Source organism: Poeciliopsis prolifica, unplaced genomic scaffold (assembly GCF_027474105.1).
Source record: "Poeciliopsis prolifica strain line A6 unplaced genomic scaffold, Auburn_PproV2 SCAFFOLD038, whole genome shotgun sequence".
Lineage (NCBI taxonomy): Eukaryota > Metazoa > Chordata > Actinopteri > Cyprinodontiformes > Poeciliidae > Poeciliopsis > Poeciliopsis prolifica.
Window position 1 is genome coordinate 219,983 of NW_026562413.1, and position 13,281 is coordinate 233,263.

General features: G+C 37.4%; 1 protein-coding gene across 1 annotated transcript in view; it reads right to left on the reverse strand.

Moving 5' to 3' along the window:
• Nucleotides 1-13,001, reverse strand: part of LOC129375080 (TGF-beta receptor type-2-like) — a 31,162-nt gene extending 18,161 nt beyond the window's left edge. The window contains exons 1-3 of the mRNA XM_055053906.1: nt 12,743-13,001; nt 4,837-4,978; nt 3,031-3,224 (exon numbers count right to left, since the gene is read on the reverse strand). Of these exons, the coding sequence (XP_054909881.1) occupies nt 3,031-3,224; nt 4,837-4,978; nt 12,743-12,818 (412 nt within the window). The 5' untranslated portion in view covers nt 12,819-13,001. The remainder of the gene's footprint in view (nt 1-3,030; nt 3,225-4,836; nt 4,979-12,742) is intronic.
• Between the last annotated feature and the right edge of the window lie 280 nt (nt 13,002-13,281).

Below are 13,281 nucleotides of genomic sequence, written 5' to 3' on the forward strand. Positions count from 1 at the left end.
TGTGTTTCCCACACAACTTGCAATCGTTTTCAACTTTAATTTGTTTTTAAATGACATACAGTTGCCCCATTAAAACACTTGCTAATTTCAGATTTTTGGCTGACCTTTCCATGATAATTTTCTAATTAATCTACTTTGAACTTCAAATATCATTCTTTCCCTTCTTCTATGCAATTGTTACCTACTCTGCTATTTAAGACAAACTCGCTGAACATAATGAACGTAGACATTTAGTTCAGTCAGCCAATATGCCACGTCTACAAAAAAAAAAAAAAACAAGAAGCATGTCTGTCCCTTTCTCTGGAGCAAGTGTTTGGTTTAATCTAACAGGGATGTGTTGCAGCATGTTTTCTCCAGTTTTATAAAAAAAGCCCACCTGCCTGCAGTCTGTCTGCTGAGATAACTTCCCCCTTGAAGTTTAAACTTCTTCAACTCTTCAGACTTTTAACAAGGATACAGATAAATTTGTGTAATGAATTATTTTTTCATGAGCTCTTAAACTCATTTGTAGCTATTCATGTTGCATCAGAATTGTATTTACTGAATGCTGAGATTCTTACTTTTAAGAATCTTGCACTTGTAATGTTGTTATTCCAAATAATGAACATTTGATTTTCTCCTGGTCTTCTGAAGGTTCTCATTTGTAATCCAGGACCAATTTTCACAGGACAGTTTTTTTTCTCTCTCACTTGTTCAGCCAGTTATCTGAGATCTATGAATCATTCAGCCATTAAAAGGCTGAAAACGCCTTTTAGAAGGCTGGAACAGTTTTGTGTCTATACATATCAGAAAGCAGAGCTACAACTCAATAATCTTGTCATGTTTTTACAGCAAGTAGTACTTGCACTCCCATTCCAAGCAGTGCTTGTGAGTCGGGGTCAGTGGTGTGGAGTCAAACATTCTTCTGCGTCAGTATGTTATTTTTCCTATGAAGGTACAGTTTTGTTTTATTCCAATTTACTTTGTCCATATTTAAGGCTCAACTGGCCACCTTGGGATGACATTTCAGTGATTTATGACTGTGTCAATATAGTGAATGAGTACATGTCATCAGTTTCACCTTCAACTTCTGGTAATTTAAATGCCAAGATATGCAAAGCAGCTTCATAAAATAGAGATGGAGTAGCGGTAAAATTGTATGGTTGCTGTGATAATGTAAGTTGTGTTGATTCTGTTGGATATATGCTCAATATGTGTGACACGCTTGATAAAACTCAACGGGAGTCTGGTTTATCTGATAATCAAATATTTCAGCACGGATGCTGAAATATTATTTTTTTGTGGCATTCTGTTTTCACGCATCATTTAAGAGGAAGATAAACAACAATATAACAGGTTTATAACACGCTGTCACGAAGATGCAGTTAGGTGCAGTTTCTTCAGTTAAATCTACCAAAAACACCTAACAAAAGTGCAAATTGACACTTTCAAACACCAATTAACTGAATCCCTAAAAGCTAATAAAACCTGTCATGAAGTGGATGAACTACTGAGGAATGATGCTTCTCTAAGGTTCCTAGAAATAACTTGAGATCGGACATTTTTGTCCTTCAATTGTCTACTTTTCTTATTTCTCAACCATCAACTACCTGTAAATATCTGTAAATATAGATATATATATAAAACAAGTAAATATATCACTTGTATTTTTCTTTGAGAAGAACAAACTCTACCCAAAGGTTATGGTAAGATAACGGTTTAAAGAATCCTGCGTTCTGTGGATGCCTAATTGAAATTTACCACTGGTTAAAAAATAACAAGCCAGATTCACTGGAACTTACTGGGATCATTCTTTTCTAACTTGTATTTAATCACGACAGCCTTCATTGCAGCAACACCCATCTTTACTCAGTGAAAAGTCACAGAGAGTGCTCAGATATTCTCGAGAGTACGTAAATGCATTTCCATGACGTGGTTTGCACTCCACAGATGCTTTTAATTTGGCTCTCTGCTGTTCCAAGCCAGGTCCCAGAAATCTACCGCTATGCTGTTACTGCAGAGATGCTGCAGTAAAAATACAAGAGGTTCCAGTACGAACAGTAGTCAAGAAGGAAAGGTGTGTCCTGAAGCGGTTTGTAATCAAAGAAACACAGGCTCACAGTACGAACGTGTTGACATTCTGGCATGACGCTTTACACGACTAGCCGATAGTAACTAATATATCAATTTACCTGTTGCTGTGATTATTGAGTGATTACAAGAAGATTCACTTACAATCAGAAGAAGAGCAAAGTAGATCAAGTCGTATGGGTATTTTATAACTTTTAATACAAGTAACCTATAAACTGAAGCCTTCTTCAGATTACTATAATTAATCTGTAGGGTAGACGCCAACTGACTCATTACACTAATTTAAAGTTAGAACGTCTGCAGCTCTCAGCTTGTTCCATCTAATTGCTTTGGCTTTACAGCTACCAATTTTAATGTTTAGTTTTAATCTCATCATAAGAGCTCCAGCTACTTCACCCTCTTATGGAGAAGACAACTTGCTGAAATTCAAGCCAGACATCAGAACGGGGATGAGGAGGACTGGAGTGACTTTGGAGGTGGCATACTTATGGGTGGTCTAAATATTTTAGCAATTTAAGACCTAGTGGGATTTTTTTATACACAATTGACTACAAGTTTACAAAGAATGTTCCACAAAAAAATTGAATAAATTGATGTTTTTTTTTGTGGTTTATTGAAAACAGACGGCAGAAAATCATCTGTTCACACACAAAGTTTGAAGCAGGTGGACTATGACAAAAGGTCACACCAGGCGACACTCCAGTCAGATAAAACCAGAAAACTAAAATTTAGACATGTTCACCGAAATAAGAGAATATTAAATTGGAAAATTGTTGCCCCGTCTAGAAGTGTCTTTATTTCAGCTGCAAAACAAGGTAGTGTCACAAGTGAAAGCATAAAAAATCATTCTTTAAATGTGTCCATGGAGATCTAACTAAAACATAAAAACCACAACATCAGGATCTCAAACATGCACTACAATTAAAGATATAAAAACAGAAGACAAAATGCCCAACTTACTTGGGTTAAAAATGATGTTATCATTGCACTCCTCCTCGTTGGAACAGGAACAGATGAAAAACTTTGCATCTTTGCCCTTTTTCTCTTTCATAATGCACTTTGTGTTGTTGTAATCGTCCAGGTACAGGCCATACAGGGGATTAGCTGGATTGTGACAAACTGTTTCAAATGTAATATTGTCGTCTTTCTTCCGCCTTGGAGAGAGAAAACAGAGACAACAAAGCATATTGATTACCTGTGATCTATGACCTTGAAGAGTCCTAATACCTTCACAAACACCTTCACATGGTGCAAAAAAAAGTTGAGATGTTGTACAAAATTGCGCCTTTTCCTTTTTTAAAAGGGAAAATGAATTTTGAAAATGCAGCAAGAAAGGAACAGACCTTCTAACAACTTGCAGAGTTTCTTTTGGTCCACTCTATTTTGCAAGATTGTTCTAATACTTTCACACTAGAGGATTTTTAGCCTAGTTATCCCACAGTTTTTAAATCACATCTAAGTCCAGATTTTGACTCAGTGACTACAAAACCCTCATTTTCTGCAGGAGCAAGGGGTCCAAAACCTTTACATGTCCCCAAACATGATCCCTCTGAGACAAAACTTCAAAATAAACATCACATTTTAGAATGTTTATTTTTCACTTTTAGTCATTATTCAATAATTATTACTTTGGTTCTGCATAAATGCTGCCTCATACCTTCTGATTTTAGTTGGCCATGAATTCTGTGGAGGAAAATTTATTATCAAGTAAAATGTAATGACTTTATGAATCTGACGCTTATGGCGTAATATATTACCTGATAATAAAACTTTTCCCCACAGTCCCCTCTTTTAATTATAAGAAAATGTGCAATATTTTATATTAATCACACATCTATTTCACCCACTGCAGCTCTCAGGGCTTTTTCATCTGGACAGTTCCTTCAATATTTTTCTTTGTGTCACAAACTCATTTATTCATTTCCTTTTTGCTATGCTAGCTTGTGGATGCCTAGCAGCTAATTATGAAAGATAAGCATGGCAAGTAGCCTTTCAGAAAGTTTTTTTTAAAACTTATTTTTAACAATAATTATTAGAAAAATACATTTGATTGTATTGAAAAACAGATAAAAAAAAATGGAATTCAACTCTTTTATTTTTGCCTGGAGGGAAGATGAGGCCGTTTTCCAGTGACCCCCAGGTGTGTTAACCAACTTAAGAAGCAATAATTGGTTTTTATATGCCTAAAAATTTTTTATTTTCAGCCCGAAGCCTCTGAATTTGTCTTTTATCCAGGGAATTATGGACAATTTGCTGATGAAACTGAAAAACGAAAGCAAACTGACCATTCGACGACCTCACATCTGACTCAGAATGTGCAAAGAGGCACGAAGCAGATTTGTATTGGTGTTAAAAGCTTAAGGCCATGCTGAAGTTTCTCATTACATTGCCAATGCAGCAGTCATGATATGAGCTGAGGTTAGCAGAAAGCTAATGGTACATGGACAGCAGCGACTCTTTAAATTGTCCTTCAGATCTCAGAAATCCAGACTTTCTCAGCAGGAATTTATACATTCAATATGTAGATTTGTCCAGCTTGGGTTTATTCCAAGCTTGCTCTTTGTACAGCTCCTACATATTCCTTAAAAGTATGACATTTACTGTGCTGTGAAACGTATTGGACTGCTTACAGAATTCTCCTGTTTTTGCTTTTGTCAGCTTTACATGTTTCAGAACAAATGCATTAAAATTTCAGAACATCAGATAATCTGAGTCAAGATGAGAATCTGATCCCAAATGATGAGTTATCGTGGAACCAGAGCTTACCAGATGCTGACGCACACGTCGTTATCATCAGGGCAGATGGAGGTAATGTCACAATCCACCTTGCAGATTCCCTTACCGGGACAGTTGGTGGCCCGCAAATCACAAAACTTGCACAGCTGTCTTATATGGATCATGGAGGAATCTGAAATGAGAGGGGGAAAAAGACGGAGAAAGTCGGATTGGTTACCAGATGACACGAAAATAATAAATGACAACAGCGTTCATGTTTTACAAGCAAAACAACAACAAAATAAGCAATGAAAATAAAAACGGTATTTGTCTCAGAGTGGATTTATTCAAGAGAGCGAGAAGAAAATCCAAAATATTTCATTGCAGGGAGGCAGATGCATTTTTTCAAGATCTCTGTTGATCTTGTTCGGACTTGACTTTGCCAGCAGGCACGTTGAGATCAGTCAGACAGACTGGATTGTGTGATGAGCGCCTGCGGGCTTGATAATCACCTAAGACCTGAGACAACTGCCAGACGGGTAAGTACAACAAACAGAGGAAAAGCAAAGCCATCTGCTGGCTGGGAAGCCTTTAATTTGTCATTCCTATGAGTCGGCTCCCCCATTTAAATATGTGGTGTGCTAAGAACTATTAAAAACACAAAAGGATCTAATCTGTGATCATGAGTGATTGGAGGAAGGAGGGAAAATATGCATGTTATTCAAGACAAAAACATTAAAATAGCCTGAATTTTGGTCATCAAAAGACCTCTTATCCCTAAAAATCATCCATGATTATTTAATAATCACTGCAATCGCAAGTAAAATAATTATTTTAAAGCTTAGAATTATTTTCATCTTCTACTAAACTGGAATAATCTCAAAAAAAAATTAGAAAAGCCCTTACTTTGAGTACAGTGGAGAAAAAAACTAAACGAGAAAATGTTTTTTTAATCATTGGAGCCACAATTAAGGACAACTTACATAAGATTTGACTTTAGCATACTTTACTTTAAAAAAAACTGATCAGACTTTTGAAGACGTTCAATTAGTTAACCATGATTTAAATTTTAAAGGCCTATTTCACTTCAAAATGGCAAGGCGAGAATATGCCGTGGGATGTTTTTGAATCTTCATAAAGCAGAAAATGTCAACAAGAACATAACTACTGTATTTTTCACACCATAAATCGCACTGGATTATAATGTAGTTTCAATCTTTTTCCTTATATCGAGCACACCGGACTACAAGGCGCATCAAGAGAAACAAAATATTCAGATAGGTCAGTATGCATTACTCCGCAACGCTCCTGACTACGAAGCCGTAATGTGATGTAACTAAAATACTTTGTACCGCACAGGTCAGTCAGCACATCCAGAATCAATCTGTATTAATTCACTAGAGGGCGCTGTTTTACTCCAGAATTACGCGCTGCGGATCGTAAGGCGCACTGTCGTTTTTTTTTATATAAAGGTTCGGAAGATACGGTACTTGCCTTTATTTGTCTATAATTTCAGTCAGAGCAAAAACAGAATAATATCCATCCTCGTGACAAACGATGCTGGATGGAAAGGTCAAAGAATCCCTAAAGCTCACCATCACGAAACTGCAGCAGTTTGTTTACCATGAGATTCTGCTTCTAATTGAACATTTTCAGTTTGCGATGCCAATAAAAGTCATGAGCAATATATACTGTGTTTCACTGACTTTCCCTTGTTTCAGAATCAGTGTGATTTAGTGTCTTGCATAAATATTCATATGTTTTGTTACATTTTGTCAAATTTCAATGCATTTTATTGGGCTATTACAAGATAGACCAACATGAAGAGAAGCATACTTGTGAAGTTGCAGGAAAATAAAATACTGTTTTCTAAACTTAGGTTCGAAAGCAACATGCCTTTAGGGGTTGTGAGCAAACGTGGAAGAAGCTGCTCTGGTGAGATCAAACGAACATTTACACTTGTGTCCATTTCATCCATCACTGTGTGGTTTGGCTCAGCTACAACACAGGACAGGCCCAAACTTCAAAGAGCAATCACATCTGCAGAGGAGATCACTGTGGCTGATCATATCGTCAGCTTGGACTAGTGCAAGTGAAGGGTCAGGAAAAGGGAAGCTGATATTTCTGCAGACCCCACACATCCTGGACACAAACTGCTTAGACTTTTACCTTCACCTGCAAGTTACTACAGAGGATTACTTGCTAAAACCAGCCGCCACAGAAACCGTTTCTTCCCCCAGGCTGTTTCTGTAATGAACACATTAAACAGAAACCTTACAGTCTGAGTCGTCAGCTACTCTACTGTGCAAAAACAGATTTATTTGCACTATTAATACATATAAATAGCTGTACATACACATTGTGTTTCCATTAATATTTTCTATGTACAAATAAGTCAACGAAGCTGATTCTGAAGAAGTCAAAATTTGATGAGTAGAGAAAAACTTAACCAACACAACACATGTCATGGAGTACAAAACTGTTATTGTGAAACCAGTTGGTGGCAGTTGGTGCAGTGGTTTTCTACAGAAGAGATGAGGAAGCTTGTCAGAGCTGATTTGACTATGGATGAGGCTAAATACAATGTAACACTGGAAGACAATCTGTTGAAAAGTACTTGAGATTGGGCTACACTATCACCTTCTGATATGAGAAGAATGCTAAAAAAACTGAGCCAGAGGTCTTTGAGAATTGATGGTAACGCTTGAAAATTGAGCAATTTTGCAAACAAGATTAGGTAAAATTTCAGTCTGTAGATGAGCAAAGCCGGCGGAAACAAACAGCAAAAGAGTCTATGCAGCTGTACTTGCAGCTGCAACTACAGCTGCATAGACTCATTGAAGTTACTGTACTGACTAAATGAGGTATTGACTCAGGGGGCCACAATATAAATACTGCAACACTTCACGTTATTTGTAAAAAAAATAAAATAAAATAAACAAGGCATTATTTTCTTTCCAAATTACACATAACTGTACTTCATTTCATACTATTAAAAATACGGCATCAAAATTTGGGGTTTTAACATTATAAATGTAAGAAAAATGTTTAAGGGGTAGGAAGACTTTTAGCGCAAGGCTACAGGTTAAAGGGCAGTTAGTGGGAAAACAAGCCATGCAAAGAAGCTATTACTTCCTACTGTCTATGCTGGGAACAAAGACAGATCGAAAGACGATTTAAAAAGCAAAAGTCTGCAGCATGTGACTGCTCTGTCTGCTAAAGGAAGTTCACACAACCACACTTCAGCTGCATCCTGACTGTGTACAGGAAACTATATGCTTACGAACCAATGAATTTGATGCGCAGCCATACTGAAAATACGTGGGTTTGTTTCCATCTACGTGCAGGTTTTTAAGAGCATCGTGTGAAGGCTGCAACGCGTACATGGCTGATCACATGACCAACAAAGTCAGATGTTTTTTCAGGGTGGGAAGTGTTAGCGAAACATGCATTTTTGGCAGCTGAACGTCTTCACACCGATTTCAGAATATGCCCCTGAAACATAGTACAAAAATCTCTCTGTGTTAGCTTGGCCACGCTGCAGGGTGGGCTTACGGTAAAAGAGCACGGCTTCTGCAAAAAACAAACAACAACAAAAAAAAACCTAAAAGGGAAGAGCAGGAAAGTTTGCACTGAAATGCATCCAGACATCTTGTTTTTGCACAAAACTTGTCTCAGGAAATAGCAGAGAGAAATGTCTGAGCTCATCTCTGCTGAACAAACTCCCAAAGTCAAAAAGCATCACTTGAACTCCAGACTAAACTAAATGACTTAGCAATTTAAATTTCTGCCCCGTGGGCTCGAGAGGTGTTTTTTTGAAGTGTATCAGCAACGAAAATGAGGGTCGGAGGGGATGAAAGCCCATTCCTGAGTAGTAGGAAGGTGGCTGAGCTGAAGTAATTATATCATTAGAGTAGCTCCTCTCAAAGAGCATGTCATTTTAACCCAGGAGGCGGGTTGAGGACGGGATGAATGGTGGTAATTGTCACCCAGGGCTGCATATAATTGCAGAGTCGTGGGGGGAAAAGGGATTAGAAGCAGCCAGAGCTACGTGGTGCCGCTGGGACTGAGTCTGAGACAGATGAAGGTAAAACTTCCTGGCAGCAGGGTGACTTGGTCAAAGATAAGACAGACAGAACGATAAGGAGGAGTAGAAAGGCTCCACAAACATTTCACTTGGAGTGACACTTAGGCGCACTGGAGGAACCAAGCATGTGGTTAGGTAGTGTGAACTTTGGTACATTAGGACGTTGGGTAATTTGGGACATGATGAGTAATTTCATCGTTGTCTTGAAAATTACACAGCAAATGTGAGCTTGGGAGCAGACTCCTAAAGCCACATGCATCCATCATGCAGAGGGGAGAGGTCAGCACAAAATCTGGAGTATGTAACTTTGATAAAAATCTTTTTTTTTTTTTTTTTTTACACATTTGTGAAAAGTGTCTCTATGTCATGACAGTATGTTATAATAGTCAGTGAAAAAATTAGTTCCTCTGTCTTCTCCCAGTTTTAACTACATAAATCAATCTGAAATGGCCAGTCAGAGCTAGAGTCAGATCTTAGAGCTGTCAATCACACTCGTGTATATGCTGCTCAAAGCTGGTTCACCAAACATGGAGCCCGTTCTGACCGCTCGGGCTGGTTAGCATGGCCACTATTGATGACAGATAAATGTCTTACTTGAAATGGTATGTTGTTTCGCCGCCATTGGCACATTTAGCAATCACTAGTATGATTGACAGCGCTAAGACACTCCTCCTGGCTCTGATTGGTTGTTTTTGACTGAGAGATGGCAGTAGCAGCACTGGGAGGAGGTGGAGGAGTTTACAGATAAATTGTCTCATAATATACTGTCACGACAAGGTGTCAGGTTTTACAGTAATGTAAAAACATTTTTTTTGGACAAATGTGACATAATAATAATATTACCACATTTTGATACTTGGATCAGCACATTTAGATCTTGTCCAAATGACCAAAAGTGGTGATGAAATCTATTTTTTATGTACACGCATACATACAACCTAATCAGAAGCTGGTCTTTAGAAAATACTACACAGGACTTTGAAGTATATGTGGCCTAATTTGCTAAGTCTGATTATTAGAAGAAAGAAGTGAAATATTATACTTTGTATAGCAACTTATTTTGAAGTATTTAAGGCAGGTTCAGATGTTTGACAGGTATTTCTGTGTGTTAGGCTGTTATAGCAAAACTTTATTACGTGAAATAATCTTTAAACATACTTAAAGTATGATTAGTCAAATATAAACTAGCTGTACTGTTTATTTTTCAGTAGGGTTGCTGTTCTCAGAATGTGATACTTTGGTTTCCTTTAGTGGGGCTCAAAATAACTTCTGGTTATTTCCAAGATAAACACAATCAAATTGACTGTGATGTAGTGAAAAGCAGTGAACCAGGAACAAACTCCCATGGCTTCTGAAGCTGCGCTCTACTGATCTCTGAACGTGGCAATCTGGGAATAACATCAAACTAAACTTGTTTCAGGGTTAAGTTGGAAAACCGGATTATGGATGTTCTCAGTGATAACTACTGTTTGTAGTAAAAGCTAACAACAAATTTCACAAACCAACATAGATGTTCTGAGCACAGCATCAACGTTTTTGGTGAAGGAAGTTGCATATTTCTGATTTATTGAGACACAAATAATCAGAAGTGTGTTTAATTTGAGAAATACAAAGTTGTTTTTTGTTTTTTTTAAATGAAAGTTTGGCTTTTGCAGGACACCTTCTTTTTCCCCCAATCAAAAATGATCATTTTTAAGGTCCTATCTGTTATTTATCTAACTTAGAAATTTGAAAATTCAGTAAGTTCAAGAGTTCAAAAGTGGGACATACAATTACAACTCATCTTTCAGCCAAACAAAGGGAGTCTGTTTCCCCGCATGTTACATTTTTGCCTTTTTTTTTTTTCTACAAAACTAGAAAAGATTGAAGGAGCATTCCAGCTCTGCTTTTCTTCTTGTAGTACATTTTGAACTGAAAAATACACTCTTTGCTTTTTGGAAAGCCAAGGAAAAAATACATTGCTAAAAGTTCACATCATTATTATGGATGCTATGAAGGTAAGCCATTCAAAACCGCAAAAAAATATCTTGAGGAACAATAACATTGATACTGAAGGCAACATACAGGACCTCACAGTGGGTGGTGTACATTTAAAATCTAAAAAAAAATACTTACAATTTTCAGTGTATAAAGAAGCACCAATTACTGCTGTTTCCAGGTGTGCAGCTGGTTTTAACCATTGTTCTCCCTAATTTAGGGAAGCAATTGGGACAGTATACCTCTTAAAATTGAACCATTCTATTCCAACTTTATTATTTAAAAAGTTTTAACGACCTCAAAGAGAAACAAAGTGCTGCAGAAAAAAAACTCCAGGGTCCAAACACTGACATACTAAGGGTTCAGAAATTTAAGGAGTGAACGTGGTTGACTTTTAGTCTAAATTATTGTTCAATGTGTTTTAATGCACGTAAAAAGCACAATGCCATGCTACAACTAGTATATTCTCTTTCTTACTCCCACAAAATAAGAATGGAACAGACTCATAACCACAAATGCTGATTAACTAAATGACGATTGGAATATAAACAGATGATTTACATAAAAAACAAGGTCTAAGGTGGGTGAGAGTTAGACAAAAAACTAAGACAAGAAAATTAGCATAAATAAGTTTATAGATGTTGCAACTAGACATAGAGTATATCAAAACATTTTGCCAATGACTAATAATAATATTATTAGCTGAAATTATGGTCACTTTTGTTAAAAAAAATGTGACAGCATAACTTACACATTTCTACTTTAAAAGTTTGCACAACTCTCATAATAGTGGACATTTAATGGTATCACAGTATTTCATTCTGGACTGCAGTTGCAACTCATTTTATAGATCCATATCTATAAAACAAGCCACAGAGGACCTCCACGTTTTCCCAGATCATTTGTAGATTTTTCTGTGGAACATAACTCTAGAGTAGTCAAAGAAACGTTGACTACTTGCAGATTTATTTTTATTTTTTTTGTGTGTGTGCATAAAATATCTAAAATATTTGAAAGAAATACAGCTTATTAAGCTGAAATACACAGATAAAATATTACTTGACAGACTATTGAACACAGCCAGTTCAGGAGCGGCATTCATTTAGCTTGGTGCTGGTTTACTGTTCGCCGCACAGCATAAGGAAGACTGTAGATATCAGCCTAGGGTAGTCCTAAGATGGTTGCTGAGGTATATTTTGTGGTTAAATTATTAAAAAAAGGGCAGCTGTGCTGGTTTTTAGAGGGCGTTTCAGCCATTTGTGGATTTCAGCAATTTGCTGAAATTGGGTTTGCAGCATAGCCTCCTCAAACCCACCTTTGTGGACGCCCCTGACAAGGGATTTAAATACTCAAAAAACGGCACCAAACGAAACCAACCGACCTTTCAATGTCTTGATTTTTGTCCATTTCGGTCACACATATCAATTGCCAGAATTATTCGTGGTATTTACTTTGATTAATCGGAGTCTCTCAAAACCGCAACTTTCGGAACACCCGATCAAACTGTCAAACCAAACGTGCCCCACAAAAAAAACAAAAAAACAAAACACTCACACACAAAAAAACACTTTTGTCTCGTAAGATGAAGTCGGTCCCATCTTCCTAAGACATTAAGCCATTTTTCACATGACATGAAACATCTTAAGGAACTCAAATATTGGATTAGTTTCTAAAAGTCGACGATTAATTTCAGACAATAAATGTTCGAATTGCTCTACTTTAGTTTTTACTTTAGTTTCTCAGACTCTACATTTTGTAATAAAAGTCTGCGTTAGGCACAGTGGGTTGAATCGTTCTTTCAAAAATAAATAAATAAATAAATAATAATAAAGTTCTTTGTCGAAACTTTGAGCCAACTCGCCCCTTCAACAAGTTTTAATAAGTTGAACTCACTCGTCTCCACCGGCAGAAGCACGATACCGAACAGGACCGCTCCGCAGCAGAAAACGGGAAACCGAAGCAGCTCCATGTCGAACCGGACCGCACACCCCCTTTCCTTTTCATTAATTGCGCCTGGACAGAGGAGTTAAATATCCGAGTGTCTCTGGGGTCCAGCCGCCTGTTGCTCCTCCAAAAGGCGACTTCACAGCTCGGTGTAGCAGCAGAGTAAACACCAGGCGGGAGCTGCCCTATATGACTCACAGTATGTGCGCCTTTCCTGAGACAGGAAATCTTCAGAGGGGCTGGACGGTTTTCTCTCTCTCTCTCTTTCTCTTCTTCTTCTTCTTGTTCTTCTCAGTCATGCTTCTGTGGCTCACAGAGTTTTGAAGCATGTCATTAAGAAGCTCAGAGCCAGTAGAGCAAAGGCTTGAAATTACACGCTCCATGCTTGCTTAATTAGAGGCTTCACTTCTGGGCTGCACACGTATATACACACAGATTTACTTAAGGAAACTCATATTTTCATTTAAAGGTGTCATATCTAGTGAAAT